The 21,648-nt window shown below is 35.8% G+C and overlaps 1 protein-coding gene across 2 annotated transcripts in view; it reads left to right on the forward strand.

The window, feature by feature from the left end:
* The window catches only part of BckdhA (Branched chain keto acid dehydrogenase E1 subunit alpha), an 80,158-nt gene extending 58,662 nt beyond the window's left edge, over positions 1-21,496 (forward strand). Inside the window, exons 8-9 of one of the 2 annotated variants that reach the window (XM_081758935.1) lie at positions 12,071-12,165; positions 19,774-21,496. In XM_081758935.1, the coding sequence (XP_081615061.1) occupies positions 12,071-12,165; positions 19,774-19,852 (174 nt within the window). In that variant the 3' untranslated portion in view covers positions 19,853-21,496. The remainder of the gene's footprint in view (positions 1-12,070; positions 12,166-19,773) is intronic. The other variant, XM_081758936.1, reaches the window with a different exon arrangement.
* Positions 21,497-21,648: the final 152 nt, after the last annotated feature.

Consider the following 21,648-nt stretch of genomic DNA (forward strand, 5'->3'; position numbering starts at 1 on the left):
AATGCCAAACACAGACACCCATGATTGGCGAGTTTGTTCGAATTATTTGTGCTATGTGCAATGCTTTTCGACTTTCTCGTATCTCAAGTGATACGGAAGAAGAGATCATCGCAGAACGAATGCTAACCTTGGTAAATCAACCTAATCATTTACCAATATCAGTAGAATCCGAAAACTGGGAAAAAACGCAATAGTACTTGGGACAAGATGTCCGCTAACACTTTCCAAGATTGACCATTCAGGGGCTGCGCGATATGACGCTTGGGGTGTATCAAATTAAGCAAGCCACTTATACAAAGAAGTATTTGAGTGAATTGGGTCATTATGAACTATTTTTTCACAAAGAGCGCGATGATATTGTTCATGTCTAACTACAGTCACATCACACGTCTTCCAAATATACAACGCATAGATTCAGTATCACAACGGTGTTTCACCTCTAATTCGTGGTTGGTATTGCGAATACAAGGTTTGTGCACGAGTAGTTCGGTGTTGTGCATATATAGCCGCTGTATTGTGGCAGTTATCAAAAACATTTACAAGCATCAGGTCCTTCTTTACTTCCACACACCTACATCATGAATGCTGACGTTTCTCATTGGTCTAAAAATGCAGAAAGGTGTGACGACGGTTCGTACTAATTACTGCATAGTTTTCACATACTTTCTTTGATTATTGTACAAGCCACAGCAATGTTTTACGATTTTTTGATTTGTTGCACTAAGAATGTTTCAGTGTATTCAGCTAAGCGATTACAATATTTTGGCTTTAATGAAAATGAAATGAAATCTTTAAGTTTTACGTCCCACGGTTATGCCGGTTAGGCTAAAGGAGACGGCAATGATGAGTGATGAATGAAATGGTGGAATGAAGAAAGTGGGAGGAAACGGGAGAACCCCGAGAAAACCCACGCACACGGTGTTTGTCCACCACAAAGTTCACTTGGCGGGGGCTGGGATCGAACCAGAGGTGAACGCTCTACCACTGAGCCACCGCGGCCCTTTTGGCTTTAATTTGTGTATATTTTATTATACTGATGATCCTACTTTATAAATACACAACTCATAATATTTAACTCCTTAGAGCCAAACACCCCCCTTATGAACCCTCATCCTTTTATAAATATTGGAACTTAAAAATATGTCTAGTCATGTATAACCCTTGATAAGCACTATATATAATTTAAATTTACCTGTAATTTCACGAACGGGTGAATACCCGGTACAGCTTTAGAATACGGTTGTACAATATAGAATAATAATAAATTCTGGTAACATCCAGACAAATGCAAATCATCCTTTTTTTTTAAACATCGTGGAATACTAACAAAACACACGATTGATAACTGTAAAAATCAATGTCACGCGATCAGAATGATCCGTTACAAAATCAACTGTTGCCAAGAGAGGCAAACCCAAGTCAACTTTATCCTGCACAATAAACAGGAGTGATTTTAGATAATCATGAAAAATTCACCAACTTGATTTACTGGACGCTATAAGATACATATTATTTAAAATAAGCTATAAAATTGTAAAATTTACGTTGCAAGATGAAACATGAATAGACCTAAATTTTCGTGATCTAAAAATTTGAGCAGAACAACAAATTCTTTACCCCAGTATATAAGAAGGAAATGGCATGTGGTTATTTCGTACACAAAGATTCAGCGCATTTAATTCCAATAAAAGAGAATTATGGAAGAACTTCTTTCTGCGAGCTTTCTGTATCATCTCTGAAGAATCTGAACTTTATCAACATTTACAGATACTATTTGATTTAAGAAGGAACAATGGATTCTATGTTTACAACCTAGAAAAAAGGAAGAAGACTGCACGGGAATTTCACATTAGGTCACAAAAAACAGTTCTCCAAAAGAACGAGAAATTGATTTTTTTAAACCTCTTTGGTCTGGTATTTTTGAAAAACTGCACAACAGTGAATCTAAATTCGGCATAAGTTTTTCTGTAAAATCTAAACCAGTTTCGAAAACACTATCCAGATTTAAAAATTACTATGAGGAAGAGTTAACAACTTCACGAACGTATGTTTTTCTTTGTTCATGGTCGAATTCCTACAAAAGTATGACAAAAGAAAAAAATATCAACTAGAGTGAAAGAACATGTGAAGGATTCGAGGGATTTCCCACTTCAAGTTTATCCAGGCATTTAAGGAAGACAGGCCATCAGACAGATACAGGTAATGTATTTCATCCTTGTTTACGAACGCGGATAAAATCGTATTTGAGTCTCCTTTTTATTTTTAAAAAAGAAAATGATAAAGGCTATCTCAACCATAAATGAGATGATATAATATGTAAATGTAACAAATTGTAAAATTACAATTCGAAAATAATACCCTTTTAAAATTATTTTTGAGTCATACCTGTACAAACGTTCCAGAAAGCTTTCCACTGTGCATAATTAAATTTGGTTCTGGTACTCCATTCTGCTTAGAACGGTGTTTTTTCTTCTAGCGCAGCTTTCTTTCCGAAACACAGACTACTGGAAAAACAGTATAGTTGGCACTAAATTATTTTTCGTTAAGTTTTTAATTTAAAAAAATTACCAAAGAAGTAACAAAAAATTTCATAGAAGAAAGGTTCAGTTTAGTTATTTCAGCAAGCAGATTGTGAATAAGTGCGAAAATATTTTTGTGTAAATATGACCTCATTTTGCGCAGCTGCACTGGAAGAAAATGTGTTCGAACATTTGTACATATTAGTGATACATCTCTGTAAATAATTATTTTCATCATCTACATTATTGAATAACATAACCCCGAAAGTAAAGTTGTATGAGTTTCTACAAACTGAAAAGAAAAGAAAGGTAAAAAGAAAGATAGAAAACGGTTACTATTTCGTCAGATTCGTAGTTTTGGTGTTTCAAGAATGTCCCTTTCGTTGATAAACATTCAAGGAAACGTCTACTAGCAGGAGAGAAGTTACTTACTGTACGAAGACCCGGGTCAAATTTATATAATTAAAGTAAGAAACACTTTCGGGATATAAGGTTAGTGGTTATTTCACTTACACCGACTTGTAACACGGTGAACAAGAGCTAGACTAATTGTAGTCCGTTCCGGGTATTTTTATAAAATGTGCAATTAATGTCACACCTTTAACTTGTAACCAATCTCAGTTCGTGGTCCATTTATTTGTAACCGGCGTGGTTCTGTTCGCTGTCCTTGGCTCGTGGTATTACCAATAAGTATACTCCTGATACTTTAACTTACCTGGACAGGACGACGAAGACCTCTCCAAGAAAGGTTACAAACTGTTTCCCAAAAAGCTCGTCGGTCTCAATAATGAGATGAGCATTAGGCGCCGAGAGGTTCGGGTGTCTCGTCTCGAAAACCTCACGGACGATCAGACGGTCATCCAGACCATGACGCACACAAACACCATTCATACATACAACGAAAACACACTGGGTTAAATGACACTATACTTATTTATTAGAACACTATTTTGAAAAAAATAACGAAGAGAAATGAATACAACACTGGACACTAATAAATTTTGCCGCTGAAATTACGTTTTGCCCTATTCGGGAGATATAGCCCTTTCTATGTATATATGATTATAATTTAGGTATCACTATAAGTACTTTGCTCACACCATGAACACACTTGGGGGATTCGCACTGGGGAAAAGTTGTCTGGATCGTCCCACGATGAACCCAGTTGTTACGCTGAAAAGTCCTGCAGCGTAAAAGTAAATCTTGAGTAAATAAACGAAAAGAAGGTCTTCACAGTTGAATTCTGATATTGGAGGGCGCGAATATAACTTTTGAAACGCACAAGGTCTGAGGACCTGGGATTTCACTGATTGGGGCTAGCCGTAAGAAATCGTCCTTCACCGGCTAAATAGCTTGTGCCCCTTAACACAACTTATGTTTGAAGTTCAACGCGAGATGCGTGGTTGCATCTTCCAGACCTGGAGTCAAACTCCCTGAGCGTCCAAGCTCAAGCTACGGATTGCAATGGTCAACAGAAAAGTGTTGGCAGTTCATTTCAAAAATTACTCAGTTAACTCACCTGTATGCACATACCAACAGAATATAGAAAACAATTTCTGTTAATTTTAGTCAACTGCCCATAATGCACTAGACACGGCGATAACACTGGCGTGAGAAAGTACAGATAACGGGCTACGAAACAACACAGTTGGTGCCACTTTGGTTACTGAAACATCTGGTCAGTCCGTATTTCTCCAATCTATTATAATGTTTCCATAAGCGATTAAAGAAAACACTTAATTCAGTTCCCATTGACTATAGAATATATACTATGCATATAATGAGTCAGGGAGAAACACTGAAATGGTTAGTCACTAACTGAAATGTTCTCAGCGAAAGCAACGTTTTAAATATATATGTGAAAAAACGATGAAAGACTTCTTTGTCCAATTGTGTGGGAAAGAAGCAATTCCCACCAAAGAAAGAACTTATATGCGTTGCAGAATAAAGTACAAATCGAAAATAATAATCACTGTCTTCACAAAATATACAGGGCGTCCACAAAAAAATCCTTCTATAACCTGGTAGCGGTTATATATGGCGTCTGAAACGTGGAACGACCTGTCAAGTGCACACGTGGACGGGTTGAGAACCCTTGGCCGTCTGACGAGGTATGAATAAAATTAGGTTTTTCACCTGAAAATTTAAAATTAGTTAGTTGGCAACACTGTCATATGGTGTGAGACTTACGTGCATAAACGATGAATGGTTGTTCACCTGAAAAAGGGCTATTTAAAATAATTAAGTAACTTGTTCACTCACTACAACATGATGAGGTTCCTGCATGAGCAATGTCCAATCCAAATGTTCCATGAAGTAATAAGATCCTCTTGAACAATTGGTGCAGTTGAGTTTCCTTATCTTCCGTTACTTCACATGTTGAAACCATGCTGTCTTCCTGTGTGAGTATCCTCCATGATTCTCCAACGATGAGTTGATGAGGGAAAAAGGGGAGTTTTTTTTTTTTTTTTTTTTTTAACACTGGTGTGAGAAGCGAAGTACGGTTGAAACACCTGTATGATAACTTTTTTTTTTTTTTTTTTAAAGTTCGCAGAAAGCGTTTATAGGGCTATTTAATTCTTACTTTTTTTTTTTTTTTTTTAAACACACAAATACTTTTCGTAAAATGTTTAAGTGTTCCGTTTCGATCACTTTATTTGATATAATATGAGGTAAATACGTTATAGGGCTATTTAAATGCTCTTTTTTTTTTTTAACACTAATAAATTCTTTTCGTAAAATGTTTAAGTGTTCCGTTTCGATCACTTTATTTTGTGTAATATGAAATAAATATACACACACGATAACTATTCATGAAAACATCGACTTGAAGAATTATCAAATATCTCAATAAAAATTAGTAAATATACTGATATCTGTATTTAAAATATCAAAATGTGAATGAATAAGCAAATAGCAAAACATATTAAAGGTACTGAAATATTAAAATTATTGTTAAAGTTTCGATATCATTCTAATATATTTGAAAAATATGAAAATCATGGAAAAAGTAAAATGAATGGAAATGTAAACACATGATAAACTGACAATATATAAACAAAATAAGATTTTCACCTGTATGTCCTTTTTTTTTTTTTTTTTTTTTTTTTAACTGTGCCTCGTGTTGTTTGGCAGAAAAGAACGAAAAATCGTTTTTCAAAAATAAAAAAAATAAACTTAAGTGTCAAAATTGACGTTCATAGTAATTCCAAGAAACAAGCATGATTCTGCATATCAAAGAAAAGATCGTGATTTCGTTGACATGTATGAAGAAAATTTGGCACGCCATAAGATCAAATGCCATCTGCTCGTCGTGAAAATCGAGACTTTAATTCAATAATGCTCAATACAACAAATGGTTTCATTCTGAAACAAAGTTATTATTAGCTTAGGCCTAGAATAATGGTCGTTGTTCACTTCCAAAAACATAAACATTGTAGGGTTATCAGAATAGATGGGTATTATCTGCAAAGAATTTATTAATAAAGTGTTGAAAACTATTCAATATTGATCCAAGTTTTTCGAAGGTCTAAGTCAAGGAAGTTGACTCACTAGTCCAAACATTCCTGAAAATAAATGGTCATTATGCCATGAATTGACCAAAACCATAGGTGGGAAAAATGTGTAATACTACACGTACTTACACACAAAATATGCCATCGACACCTGCGAGGCAAAAAAAACTAGAAACGAGGAAAGGCCTGCGACCATAGGCACTTACAAAATGTTTCTATACATAACTGAAATATCAACACTAATATTCAGTAAAATACACGTATGTTCCCTGGAACATAACATACGTCTTCCACCTAGAAAAATGTGTAAACACACAAAATACAAATGCTCTCGTAGCATCGTAAAATATGTCTCTAAAAGACAAAATACATGAGACCTACTAAAAGAAAAACATGGGATACAAACAAAAATATAGTCAACGACATTACAACTTTCTGGTTGGTCTGAAACATCCAATTAAATTCCCTACAAAACAGTTGTAACAAGCTTCCTTAGGCATCTTCGCTACAAATATTCAAAATGGTCTTATTAACATATTAAAATTCAGTCATCGAGCATACGAAATAATTGACAAAGTAATTTTTCATAAAACATTATGGCTTCATGCTGTTGGAAAGAAAGAAAATAAGTTTATTTTTCAAGCTCTATTTCAATATCTCAAAGACGGCTGAAACCTCATAAATAATGGGCCATGTCGATTTTTGAAGAAAATCATCCGTCATTAGCAGTATGGCTGAAACCTAAAGGTTTGTATTCCAAAATCTTTGGCCATGTTGATTTCTGAAGGAAATCCTCCATACTGTTTGTTATGGCTGAAACCTAAAGATTTATATTCCAAAATCTTTGGCCATGTTGATTTAAAAAATCCTCCATAACAAAAACAATTTTACTAAAAAAAATTCCAAATAGTTTTGGGACATACTGTGATTAAAATATAGCTTTCTGAAAATTAATAAAAAAAAATTACAACACCTTAACATACAAGTACACAATATAGTTACGATTCATAAACATTAAAACATTCACTAGAATATTACTAGACGTATAAATATACTAAAAAATTTAAATTAAGAATACACATATCTAGTTACAGGTTACTATTAAAATAAAAACGAAAAACTAAGGTTAACACTGAAAAGAAATTTAACATTGATTATAAATGTAAAGTTTCATATTCTACGCATGAGATTACATACTAAGTTTCATTTACAAATACAGAAATATATACGTAACTAACAACTAAAAATTTTCTTATCCTGGGCATCTCGATACATTTTTTTTTCTAAAAGAAAATCAAACATTAATTCTAAATAACATGTAATAACATATTTAAGAATTTCGAAAGTGGGAAAGGATCCTAAAAAGGGATTTAAAATTTAAAACATTTAATAAAAATATGTTATAAGGCCAAAATATCTTCCCACTGGCTGAGGGTACGGAAATCGCGCCAAGATTTCAAATTGCTTTTAAAATGCAATTCCCCTACGTATGCGATACGTTAATTATTTACTAAAAACTCTAAATTCAAACATCTGAAATGAAAACAAGAAAAAAATAATGACATTAAACTAATAGCAAGTCAGTGATAAGGTTTGCAACACAAATGCACAGCTGACTGAGGTATGAAGTGCTACACGGAGCAAAGACAAAAAGAGGAAAAGAATTAATCAGCTGTGTATCACCCGTTATTCGTAACCATAAACACAGGTGTTCGAAAATGCAGCGACTATCTTATCAAAATAAAGAAAGAAAACGTGTTATCTTCTCTTTGCTGAACAGTTAAAAGCTGAAAGCAAAAATGAGTTTAAAAGAAATGCGTAGTTCTCCTTTTCGTATCCAGGTGTTCTGATCCAAAACTAAAAGCAAAAAGGAAGAAAAATGAATGAATGTTTATTGCCTAGAAATGAGTCGCTAATCCTGGGAGAAAAATTTGTATCAACATACAGTCTTGGTTACCTTTTTTTTTTTTTTTTCCTATGATTACTATTTCGACTTTGATAATCACGATTTGTTCGTCTATTCTTACAGTGATTACTACTACGTACAGAAATACTCTTAATGTTCTCACACAAGTTGCGTTTCCTATCTCGTTTGTGATAACTCAGGCTACGTGGCCGTGATTTACGACTCCTTCTGTTTCTGTTACTACCTTTTCGTGTGCGGTCTTGGTTCTGATTCCCTTTAAATTTCGTATTGTTTACGCTCCGGTCTGCGTATCTTTGCCTATTGCTATAACTGTAATCTCGTTTGCGCCTTTTCTCTCTGTGGTTTGTGGTAGTTATTCTTGTGCGCTTACGACCTCTGTCGTGTACAATCATATGTTCGCAATTGTCACTACTACTACTATTAGCGGCGTCACTAGATTCTGAATAGATAAAATCGTTGCCAGATTTGTTACGAGGTTGGTTTAGACTACCTGTCTCTGGTTGGAGTTCAGATTCCTGCGTTTCCTTTTCATTAAGAATATTAGTCTCTAGCTCAGGTTTCAATTCCAATGTTTTGTTTACACTAGGAATATGAGTCACTAACTGAGGTTCAAATTCCGGTGTTTCGTATCCAGTGGGAACGTCTGACTGTAACTGGGGTTCGCATTCCGGTGTTTTGTTTCCAGCATTTTCCGTTTGCTGACTATTTTCACGAAACACGTCCCGTAAAGCGTCTATATTCTGACCTAATTCAACAAAATTTTCTTTATTCTCATCTACTTTTCGTTCTAATCTAGCTAGGTTTTCTTTATTCTCAGCACGGGACTCTTTACATTCTATTAAGTATCTCTCAAGTTCCTGTATAATATTTTCCCTTAATTTATCAAAATTTATATCTATCTTAGTAAGAAAATCTACTTCCTGCTCTGCCATCTTGGACAAAAATAAACTAGGCTATCACAAAAACATGATTAAAATCACCTGAAAGAGATTTTTTTTCAGATTACTGGTACTAAGCTGAAAGAGAAATCGTATATTAAAATATTGATCTTATAAGTATTCGAGCACCAACGGTCTCGATTCGGGTCGATAGTTCGGGCGTCATTTATTTGTAACCAATCTCAGTTCGTGGTCCATTTATTTGTAACCGGCGTGGTTCTGTTCGCTGTCCTTGGCTCGTGGTATTACCAATAAGTATACTCCTGATACTTTAACTTACCTGGACAGGACGACGAAGACCTCTCCAAGAAAGGTTACAAACTGTTTCCCAAAAAGCTCGTCGGTCTCAATAATGAGATGAGCATTAGGCGCCGAGAGGTTCGGGTGTCTCGTCTCGAAAACCTCACGGACGATCAGACGGTCATCCAGACCATGACGCACACAAACACCATTCATACATACAACGAAAACACACTGGGTTAAATGACACTATACTTATTTATTAGAACACTATTTTGAAAAAAATAACGAAGAGAAATGAATACAACACTGGACACTAATAAATTTTGCCGCTGAAATTACGTTTTGCCCTATTCGGGAGATATAGCCCTTTCTATGTATATATGATTATAATTTAGGTATCACTATAAGTACTTTGCTCACACCATGAACACACTTGGGGGATTCGCACTGGGGAAAAGTTGTCTGGATCGTCCCACGATGAACCCAGTTGTTACGCTGAAAAGTCCTGCAGCGTAAAAGTAAATCTTGAGTAAATAAACGAAAAGAAGGTCTTCACAGTTGAATTCTGATATTGGAGGGCGCGAATATAACTTTTGAAACGCACAAGGTCTGAGGACCTGGGATTTCACTGATTGGGGCTAGCCGTAAGAAATCGTCCTTCACCGGCTAAATAGCTTGTGCCCCTTAACACAACTTATGTTTGAAGTTCAACGCGAGATGCGTGGTTGCATCTTCCAGACCTGGAGTCAAACTCCCTGAGCGTCCAAGCTCAAGCTACGGATTGCAATGGTCAACAGAAAAGTGTTGGCAGTTCATTTCAAAAATTACTCAGTTAACTCACCTGTATGCACATACCAACAGAATATAGAAAACAATTTCTGTTAATTTTAGTCAACTGCCCATAATGCACTAGACACGGCGATAACACTGGCGTGAGAAAGTACAGATAACGGGCTACGAAACAACACAGTTGGTGCCACTTTGGTTACTGAAACATCTGGTCAGTCCGTATTTCTCCAATCTATTATAATGTTTCCATAAGCGATTAAAGAAAACACTTAATTCAGTTCCCATTGACTATAGAATATATACTATGCATATAATGAGTCAGGGAGAAACACTGAAATGGTTAGTCACTAACTGAAATGTTCTCAGCGAAAGCAACGTTTTAAATATATATGTGAAAAAACGATGAAAGACTTCTTTGTCCAATTGTGTGGGAAAGAAGCAATTCCCACCAAAGAAAGAACTTATATGCGTTGCAGAATAAAGTACAAATCGAAAATAATAATCACTGTCTTCACAAAATATACAGGGCGTCCACAAAAAAATCCTTCTATAACCTGGTAGCGGTTATAAACTAGTATATTGAGTATAGTTGAACATATAAGGGATTTTCTTAAATATATTAGAATTGTACTAACAAGGAATGTATGCGAACCATGACAACAAGATATTGATGAAAATTGGTACCCTGACAATTGTGGATCACTAATTGTAGTGGTGATAGTCACTCGATGCGGAAATGCGTTGCTTATCCGCTGTGTATAATACATATACCAGACGGTGACGGGTGAGGCTGTGCCGAGTTATACCCCAAAAACGCCGGAGGAAGCAAAAAATGTGTGTAAGTAACCTGATACCTACGGGAGGTTGACACGTGACCAAGAACATTGCAGTAGTGTCACACAAACAGTGTCGCCACCCCAACACAAACCTATAGATTTTAAAATAGAACGTATACCATTTTATGGGATTAAAACAATTGGCATAAAAAGTGAAAGTAATTTGGGTATCATTGTTGCCAAATAAGGGAGGTATGAAGCTCTAAAGCTGAGAAATTATGGGGTTCGTGCAGAGAAACGAACAAATGTACATCAACAAGACTACAGAAGGAACGTGTGTACAATAGGGAGTAGATCACAGCATGCACAGCATCCAGTGATGAACGGACTTAATACAAGAATCACCCAAAAAAGGGCACATGTTAGAGTAGCCATAGAAAGAAGACGTCCCATGGGACATACTGCTGAAATGTTTACAGCAAGTCTTCCTGTAGCGCGTTTATGTGGACTTGATATCTCGAACCGTTCCTGAGAAGTGTAAAAAAGAACTGTCTTGGGGTTACAACACTGCATAAAATCCTGCATGCTTTCCAAACCACAGAAACGACGATGCAGAGCTTGAAAAGAGTATAGAAAAACTGTGGCACAAAAGGTCATATCTGTGTCAAGAAAGTACGTCAGGATCGATTCGCGAAGATTAATGTGATGTGTGTCAGTTGAGATTGTAGGAAACTGCATGTGAGACAACGACCAAGAAAAAACACACTACATTCAGGTTACCAGTAGTATACAGGCGCAAAATATTTTAACATAATTCATCAATTCATACAACAGAAAAGCCATAGATAATATACGTACATTTCTCGCCCTAGCCGCACACTCGATATGAAGTTGGTATGTTCCGACATATTCAGGGGTGATGATATGGTTGCAGAAGGAAGTGATCAGGACAGAGCAGGATGGAACAGTACAAACACTTCACAAACGCTCCTTGTTCACACTCTTCTTGGGAACAGTCACTATGGTCACCGCACATTGTCAACAGAGTCTCAGGAACATTTCCAAACTTAGTAACATAGCCACATTTCTACTATGCATATGCGATCATATCCTTTAACGCAGAGAACAAAACTGGTGGTAAACCAGAGTGCAATTTCATAAAAAAAAAAAAAAAAAAAAAAAAAAAAAAAAAAAAAAAAACTATTTTATGTAATTTATCTTGGGCATCAGCACAGATAAATTTATGTCGAAAATAATCCTCATGCCTGCAAATCACCAGTTTATATTACCTAAAAAAGCAGTCTAATGTGTGGAGAATATTATATATATTACATTCAAGTTCTTTTTTTGATTTCTTTTTTAGGTTTTACAAGCATTTAAAAAGACAAGGGATTTACCAAAATGCAATTGGAGGGAGATGTTCGAAGATGTTTATGATGAACTTCCGAATCACTTGATGTAAGATTTTATTTTATTTTTATTTTTTATTTTTTATTTTTATTTTTTTTTATTTATTTATTTATTTATTTTTTTTTTGTCATTTTAAATTTTACAATATATCGTTCGTTTGTATTGATGTTGATTCATTTATATTGAGCTGAATTTAAATGTGCCAATTAACATACGAAATGCCCTGTTCCGCCAGCGGTTGTATTTCATCTTCAGGCCACCTGTACTGACTATTGCCCTGCATCGGAGTTTCCATTGAGGAGACTGCGTTACAGCTGAACCATTAGTATTGCATCCCGCACCTCGTCACAGGCTTCCGACAAGCCAGTAACAGTGCGGACTCGACGATGGGATAGGTCCCGCTTGATGAATCCGAAAGCACAATTTTCCATTGGGCTGGCATCCGGACTCTTGGACAGGAATGTCAGGGAAGGGAATTGTCGAAATTCCAGTTTCCTGTTCCATACCGAGATAGAATTCGAGCGACGTTTTAGCTGTGTGGCTGGATGCCTTGTCTTGGGGCACTTCAACCTGCTTGACATCTTGTCTGTACAGTGCTGGAATTTCATTCTGATACATTTCAATCAGGATATAAATCTAATAGTATACAGCATTTATTTTGATGTTTCGCTCCGACTGTTGGGAACTGGCCACAATCATGAACCCCGTTGGGAAAAGGTTCTAGCTGCTAGCGTCGGTGTGGTGGGCCCAAGAACTCGGCTGCATATTTTCATATAATACGACTCATAGTGGCACGACCTACACGAAAATTATGCACTTTACACATTTCTACGATGCGCGACGCAGTGAATTTAGCGTCGGGAAGGGCCACAATGAACCCCTCCCAGAATCTGTGCAATTTCGGCGGCATCAGACTACGTTCGACGACATTGCTGTACTGCGTGACTAACAAGATGCTGTTGCCTCGGGACAATCTCACGGCGATAGGTTGCATATATATTTTTTTAAAAAATAAGTATATATATATATATATATATATATATATATATATATATATATATATATATATATATATACTGCAGTATCATAGTAGCATCCTACACCGTTTGTTCCGTCTGATATCCGTAGCTTTTACAGCGTGATTGAAGAACGTACAATTCTGTTGCTAGGCTTTGCAATCAGCCCACGTCATGTGACAGTCATATATATATATATGACTTGGCCTCTTCTTCTGTCCTTTCCACGTTACAATTTTTGCAAATTGAAACGAGAAACATTAGCCAATGAAAAAGGCATTAATAGTAGAAAAGCTATGTGATAAAATTGCGTATATGACCGGATAACGATTTATAAACTATAGTACGCGACAGAACAACCAATTTTTTCCTCGAAGGTCAAGATCTAAGGGTTTACTTGTCCCTACCATAAGTCCTTTGTAACTAGATTCCGGCGTTGCCGCTCCAACTCAGTTAGAACTGTATTCAACTCTCAGTATGGTTAACCGCATTACGGTTATCATAGTAGCATTCTACACCGTTTGTTCCATCTGACATCCGTAGCTTTTACAGCGTGATTGAAGAACGTACAATTCTGTTGCTAGGCTTTACAATCAGCCCACGTCATGTGACAATATATGAAAGCTGTTTGATTCTACTTTGTTCAGCTTAAAACACAAATTACTTTAATGTGATTTATGTCGGGAAGTATAGAGCAAAACTTCTCTCCTCCCGATCCAAGCCATTGCATTATGTTTTCTCCATAAGTGACGTAAAGGCAATGCTCTGAATAGAAGAGGGAGAGTATGCGGGGTATACTTCCTTAGATCTTCCACTTCTAGCACTGCGTAAAGGAATAGCAACACAGTTCAAAAACCGAGATCTTTTTATCTCGAATATTTTCAGTGCATAGCTGATGGTGGTTGTATTACGCCATTGGTCAGGCACAGACCCTCGTGGACCGTATCTCCAGGGAGTCAGTTTAGTACTTCTCTATATTTCCTAGCTAATTTCCTCACTATTTCAATATGCATTTATTGCATTACCAACCTCCTAGCTATACTGGGATGTCACTCCCCGTGAGATCAGCGAAGTTAGGCATGCCGGGTCTGGTCAGAGGAAAGATAGGTGTGACCATTCGTACTTACCAGACGGTGTTGGCATTGCGGCGTCCACCCAGTGTCGTGAGGACAGTTGGGAAACTACTTGAAAGAAAAAAGTAGCGAACTGCAGTCTAGGAAGCCAGCATTACCGGCGAAGGTAGCCGATCTGCTAACACATCACTCCACAGGAATGAGTGCCATAAGTCCAGCCTTCCTAAGGGCTGTTGCGCCAGGAATTTAGTTAATGATAATAATATTAGCAGTAGGCTTAATAAAGATTCTGCTTGTTTGTCTGCTCTGCTCGCAAGTAAATTATTTTTCGCTTTATGATATAGTTAGGTAGGTCAATAATTGGTCAGTCTCTTTCTAATGTGATTCATCAGGTGTATAAAAACTGGGTGAACTGCAAATTACGATACTACACACAGAAAATTAATAATGATAGCTTTATTACTCAGATATTAACCTACATACATTAATAAATATGAGGAGCTTTGTTCTTAATAGAATGCTTTTTAACCATTTCTTTTTCTTAAAAAAAATTTTAAATTTTCATTATAGACAAATGGCCTGTCGAATAATAATAATAATAATAATAATAATAATAATAATAATAATAATAATAATAATAATAATAACAATGCTATTTATAAAAGACTAATGTTAATGCATCACGCTAACTCCTAATAGTAAATCACATTCATGCTTATTGCAATAATATAATGCAATAATTTAATTTGATCATTTTAATTTATATAACTGCAAGTTCATTGCTCAGCTAACTAAAGAAAAAAAGTGAATGCAAACAATTAGAGCTCTTAATTATGATTTTAATCTTGTAATGGACCTGTATGATCCATTACAGCATTTTATGTGATTTTGTCTGTGTGCACCCTTATTCTTCATATTAACCGATTTTAAATGTTATTAATTATTGTTTGTTGAATTTGAGCAGTTATATCATGCTGAATAATAGAACAATGAAATTCTAAATAAACCAATTCAGGAGTTGATCCCCTGTGATAATTCGGCGAACCGTAATTTAAACTAACCTAAATTACCGTCAAAATTCTCGTTTCTTATTGCTTGAAATTATGTTGGAAAGCACGTATGTCAATATTATTTACAGCCATAACGTTCATGTTTATGCATATTAATGCTAATGAATGTTTCAGATAACTTTAATTCTTATAGCTCACGCATTATTGTCACACCAATCAAGTCTTATGCAGGAATAAATGTAGGATATAACGAGTCACGAAATACATGCATGTACTTAAGTTAACTCTAGTCCATATAAATAGCATATAGCAACTCCTGTTCACGTGAATAAAACCAGTTAGTTAAAGCGAGTGATCGAAATGAAATAATCGTCAATTATGAATGCAAATGAAATGTTATGAAGTAAATGAAATGAAATAAAATGAAATCTTTCAGTTTACGTCCCACGGTTATGCCGGTTAGGCTAAAGGAGACGGTGATGATGAGATATTAATGAAGTAGTGGAATGAAGAAAGTGGGAGAACCACGAGAAAAACCCACGAGTACGGTGTTTGTCCACCACAAAGTCCACATGGCGCGAGCTTGGATCGAACCAGGACCCCAAGTACCGGAGGTGAACGCTCTGCCACTGAGCCACCGCGCCCCCAACAATTAATTGCGAAACTTAAGCTAATAATAAACTGTATATATATTCACGTACAATTTATGCTGCTTATACGTACGGGACCGCTCACGGCTAATAACAGCGTGACTTGCGACATTTTGTTTCCTTGTCGTCTGATGCTAAGCGTAATATATATACATGTTACTTCTAGACCTAGTTAACTAAGGACACCAACTGGTTATACCCAACGCTATTTGTTTTCCTACGAAACCTAATCTACTCTGTTTACAGTTTGTCTAATACAGAGGTTGTTCAGTCTACATCTGGCCAATTTCGACTTACCTAAAAACTTAGAAGAATTCATGGCGCCAGGTCCGTAAGTGCTCGATGTGTTTCCCTTGGTTCCTAACAATAGCCCGACAGCGTAATTTCCACTGTAATAGGCTTTTCTGAAGAACTGAAAGGGGAATCTTGTCCCATTCCCTTTGCACTGCTTTCCAAAGCCCTTCCACAGTTGTCACACGCCGTTTTCCCAAAGCCCGCTTCAGCAGTCCAAATCCACAATAGTCCATAGGACTAGCATCTGGAAATTCAACAGGTACCTCATTGAAAGGTATCACCTGTATACCACTTGCCTCCTCCATCTCCCTGTAGAATGCGAGGGACGATCGTGAGGTATGTGATGAGGCCTTGTCCATGGGAATGCACACCAGATTGGCGTCATTTCCGTACATTGTTGGAACCTCATGCTCGTAGATCGGCTGCATGATCTGCTCCTGAAAATACTGCGAATTTATTTTGCAGTTCTTCGCCACCCTACGAATCTTGCAGTTTACCTCGGTAACAGTAGCCAGTAACGACCATGAACCCTTTTAGGAAGGATTCTTTACAGATACGGACCCACCTTCTGAAGTTCTTGGCGCCTTTCTCTCGGTACATGATGGCTCTCGGGTTGCCGCAGTAAAAGGTAAATCCATGCTTCATCGAGCGTTACGACATACATCCACCTTTGTTTTGCCAGATGCCGTTCGTACTGCTTCCGGGCGTTTCACTTTTGTTCCTTTTGGTGGGCATCCGTGAGAAGATGGCCGCGAGCTTTCATGACTTTTTCCAGCTTGAGTTGATGGTGTAACGTCCGGCTCACAGTTCGCAAAGACACGTCAAGACGATTAGCCATACACCTTTGTGTTGGCGGATTTTCTTGCATTGCCATTTTGCGAAGTTTCCTCTGCATGGTGGAGGTGGCCTTGGTACATTCCCGCTTCCTAGGCAACTTCGTTGGTGATCGAAATGGTGGAGCTTTTTAATAACATTTTTTATTCCATTTAAACTGATGTTGCAATCATTCTTCTTGCACTGTTTTCTAATGACAGAAACACTAAAGTGGGCGTCATAAAGAGCCGCAACATAGCCTTCCCAAAACCGGCTTAGTTTGAGCGGCATTTTGGTCACAGAGCAGAAACCCACACACTTGGAAACAAATTTAACACAACACTCACATCAATGGTCCTGTTTTGAGCGTTATTGTTGTCCGCGCGGAAAAACAACTCCGTTCCCAGGAAGCCACTGCACAACACTGCAGGACGCCACGAGCCAGGTCGGGTGAATCTATTCTGCCCGGGAAGGGAAAGGAACGAAATCGGCCAAACGTAGGCTGAACAACCTCTATACCCTCCTGAGGCCCTGCGTATTGCGTGCAATACAATTTTTAAATGCTTTTCTTTATTAAGAAAATTGTTGGAAAGATCAGATTCCGTGGTATTGTGTTCACTACGTAGCAGGCTTACTGTACTGAACACAATACCACATGCTGAAGTTACTTCTGTCGCACGCTTATTATTCATCTTCAAGCTACTTGCTTCTATTTCAAGTTTCATGTTCATTATGCTGGACTATGTGCATGTACATCTAGTTTTGTGTATGAATTATAAGCTTCGTCATATGTTGGACAATATGACTCTACAGTAACTATACATATGATTGCGACTTTAATAGATTGTGTTACTTGTGTTCATTTATGTACATGTTGTGATTGATAATATAAATGATTAACCTAAATTCTATTACTGCTAATCCAAGTTATTTATTGGCAAACATTGTAGTTGTTACAGATGTTTTACGGTTATTTTGTATTTACTGTTCTTTTGGCAACTGAATAAGAAATCAAATAGATCTTGTCATCTTACGCTTGCATTCCCTCGTTCTCACGAACCAGATGACTTTTCACTAGAATATTTTCCGAAATATCTCCAGTGGCGGCCCTTATTTAAGAAAAAACATCGTTGCGAAATTCTACACTGTGTCCTCCAGACCAATTCGGAGTCACACGTCTCGAAGATGAACTCGTTGAGGACTGATGGGGCGTGACCGGCTCACGAGGTGACGAAACATGACTACCTATAATTAATGATTGAACTTTTCGGGTAAACAGGTACCCGCCCGATACCCGTTACCTTTGGTTTACTCGACCGTTAGACCTGATAAACCCGTTTGGCCTGTTTTGACTATTTGACCGAATAGAATTGTTGCGAGTTCGTACATGATAAATAGAACAATTTGTGTTACGATAATAAAGTGAAACAACACACCATTTACATTAATGACAGACTAAAATTGTTTTCATAAAAACGAGATTATCATAAAAACGAGCCAACCCTATTCATAGGGTCAGTCGGGCAAACCCAATTCATACGGGTAAAAATACAATATCGGTCCAACGGGCGAAATAGGATCGATTCTATTTTCCGAGCATTGCCGAAAATGCACAATAGTCCGAAACGGCTCGAACGTAAAAACTATCATTTATTATTATTATTATATTAATAGGAGAGAAAATTACTTCGTTAAATGACTTGTGGTAATTCTTGTTTTATTTATCTGCTTATTGGTTTGCAACACTGAGTACAGAGAATAGTTAATCTTCGTTGTTTACCCTGGCGACAGGGAGAGCAACTAAGTTTATAATATCTACAACATCCAACTGATTGGCAAACCGCACGTGGCCGCTAATAACCTTTTGACAGTTTTACTGCTGATAAGAAAACTTGATTTAGCTTTGGAAATAACTATATCTTTCCACCTGCAGAAGTTTGATATTATTTTAATTTCAACATTTGGGTAAGAAAAGATAATTGTTATAGAAAATATATTAAGAATCCTAGTAATAAACAACAAACATCTCAGTTCTTCATTTTCTGCGTTACACTAGTAAGCGTTGCTACCTGCACTATCACCTGCCTGCAGGTTATAATTTGTTTACTAAATGATATAAATCATACTGTTGTGTATAAGGAATTATTTGAATAATTGCATAACTATCATGTGGAGTTAGTGAGCAAACAAGGAAACAATTGAAATGTTAAATATAACAGTTATTGTACAGCGGGCCGAAGGCTTGGGACAAATCACGAGTAGAATATTTCAAATAACTAAACAAATTCCTTAACAAAACATAGAAGTAATTTATTTTTTAACTTACGGAAATATATTAATAGCAAATAAATGTTTTTATAAGTTTGCTGTGAAAAATAAACCAGGAAAACTAAGTTAACGATATTTGGGATATATGAAAAGCACTACCAAACATGACACTGATGAAAATTATGTCAATAACCTTAAGATTTGTATATAAAATCTGCAGATAAATAGCCACCACTCTGCGAAGTTAATTCTTTATACTAAATTAAGAAGGAAAAATTATTAAAGAAAAAAAAGTCCCAGAATCTTGCTGGATCTTTAGAAAGTCAAAGTTTGTATTGGAAGAATACTGCTATGCAGGCATCCGCATGGTTCGTAATAATTTGTATTTGATACCAATGCTTATATGTAGTATAATACGACTATACAATCAGCTTTACTATCTTTTTAAGATCAAGCTAAAAGAGTTATTATTATTATTATTATTATTATTATTTTTATTTATTATTATTTTTTTTTTTTAATATTATTACAGAGAGCAAAGGACGTATTTGGAAGAACATCTGAAGACATATAAAGAACACTATCCTCTCAATCAATTTAAATCAGACTAACGAGACTGTGAATGAATCCTGGGAATGAGTTCATTAGAGATTTTTATAGAATTCGGTTTGGAGATATGAAGATATAAAAGAAAGTCTTTTTGCTCAAGTGTTTTGCCCTTTATTAATGTATATTGATTTTTTTTTTTTTTTTTTCATGTAACTATCAGAGTTCGTAACTGTGATACAAATGTTCAAGCAAGCAATAAGATGCTAACAACTGAAGTAGTATCATCAGTACTATCCGTCTGTTTGCGTTCATTTCTACACCATTAAAGCAATAAATATCAGATTAAGTACTATATGTTTTGTCTCTTTTTTGATAGTAAACAGAATAAGAGCAATGGGCTTAATGCAATTTGTTTAAGTTTGAACTTTTTGGGAGTAATCCACAATACTTATAATGTTGCCGTCTAAACTTAAGTGTACTTTCTTTAAAGATTCCTTTATTACTATTCATAAATCTTAATTCAAACTATATTCTATTTCCATGTATTGTATATGCAGTGTTCATGTTAGTTTAAGCGCTGTCAATTTCTGACCATTGTTTGAAAATATAAATTCGAAAATACAAATTCTAATTTGTACGTTAAGTTAAAAAGGTTAGTTTCATTTTAAGAAAGAGTATTCTGATTACTAACTGTAAAATCTGTAAGAATAGTAAAATTAAGACTCTAAACTGATTGTAAAATTTAAAATAAGAATTACTGAAACATGAACATCTGAAAGCTTCTGAGCCAAGATTTGAATTGTAAAATATATATAAAATCGACAGCACTTACTTAAAATAAACTCCTTGTGGTATGTGTTTTCTTTTTACTCTTCGCTTTTTATTATCACCATGTGTATCTAACCTTTTTAAAACTGTACTGAAATGGCTTTTAATAAGCTAGGTAAGTGTAAAGAAGTGAACCTTGTACACGTGATAATGTGATATTTGTTACTTTGTTCAGTCTTAATGCTTACATAAAACTTTTTTTTTTTTTTTTAAGTATTTTATTTCATTGTGTTGACTTCATTTTGTCTTAATGTTTAGTGCTATCATTTTTCAACATAAAACTCAGATTATAACAGTGTACCATTTTCAGTGTAAAGTTCCTTGTAATGCTTAGCAAAGATACCAAACACGCGTATTGGATACCTGTTATTTGTTAAACCAATTATGGTGATTCCATGTTTTTATAGCCTTTACGTATAGGAAGCTACTTCGTAACATTTTAAGTCTAGATAGCGTGTAGTTGTACTGATTGTAATCGACTTGTAATCGGACCAAATCATTAGGTGAATACACCCCACTAAATTTAACTTGAATAGTATATTCAGGGAAAAAGTTATATTTCTTTGGAATCTGCTAATGTTTTGTGTGAATCGAACTGCAGTTGATTTGATATAAATACCATCAAAGGAAATATAACCTCCTCTTTTACATAAAAAATACCTGTGAATTTATTGAAAATGTCTTTATTTTAATGTTGTTCTCGCAAACAGTCTTTCAAGATTGGTACTCATGAGCTTATGGAAAGCTAGTGTTTGTATATTGTATACATTATAAAATGTATATTATAAGTTTATTTTTGTACATTCTTGTTTTTATTGCGGATATTAGTTCATATATGTGGTTGTTTTTATAATGTAATAAAATTATTTTAATACTTATATCGACTGTTTATTATAACTGTGCTAAAATATATTGTTCTGGTTTTGCTGTGAGAATGTCATAGAATGTGAACATGGGGAAGGAAAATGATGATTCTGCTGGGAACAAATTTTAATGTTTCTTGACATTACACTACATTGCTATTAATGAC

The sequence above is a fragment of the Thermobia domestica genome, chromosome 5 (assembly GCF_964235325.1).
Source record: "Thermobia domestica chromosome 5, izTheDome1.hap1.1, whole genome shotgun sequence".
NCBI classification, from domain to species: Eukaryota; Metazoa; Arthropoda; class Insecta; order Zygentoma; family Lepismatidae; genus Thermobia; species Thermobia domestica.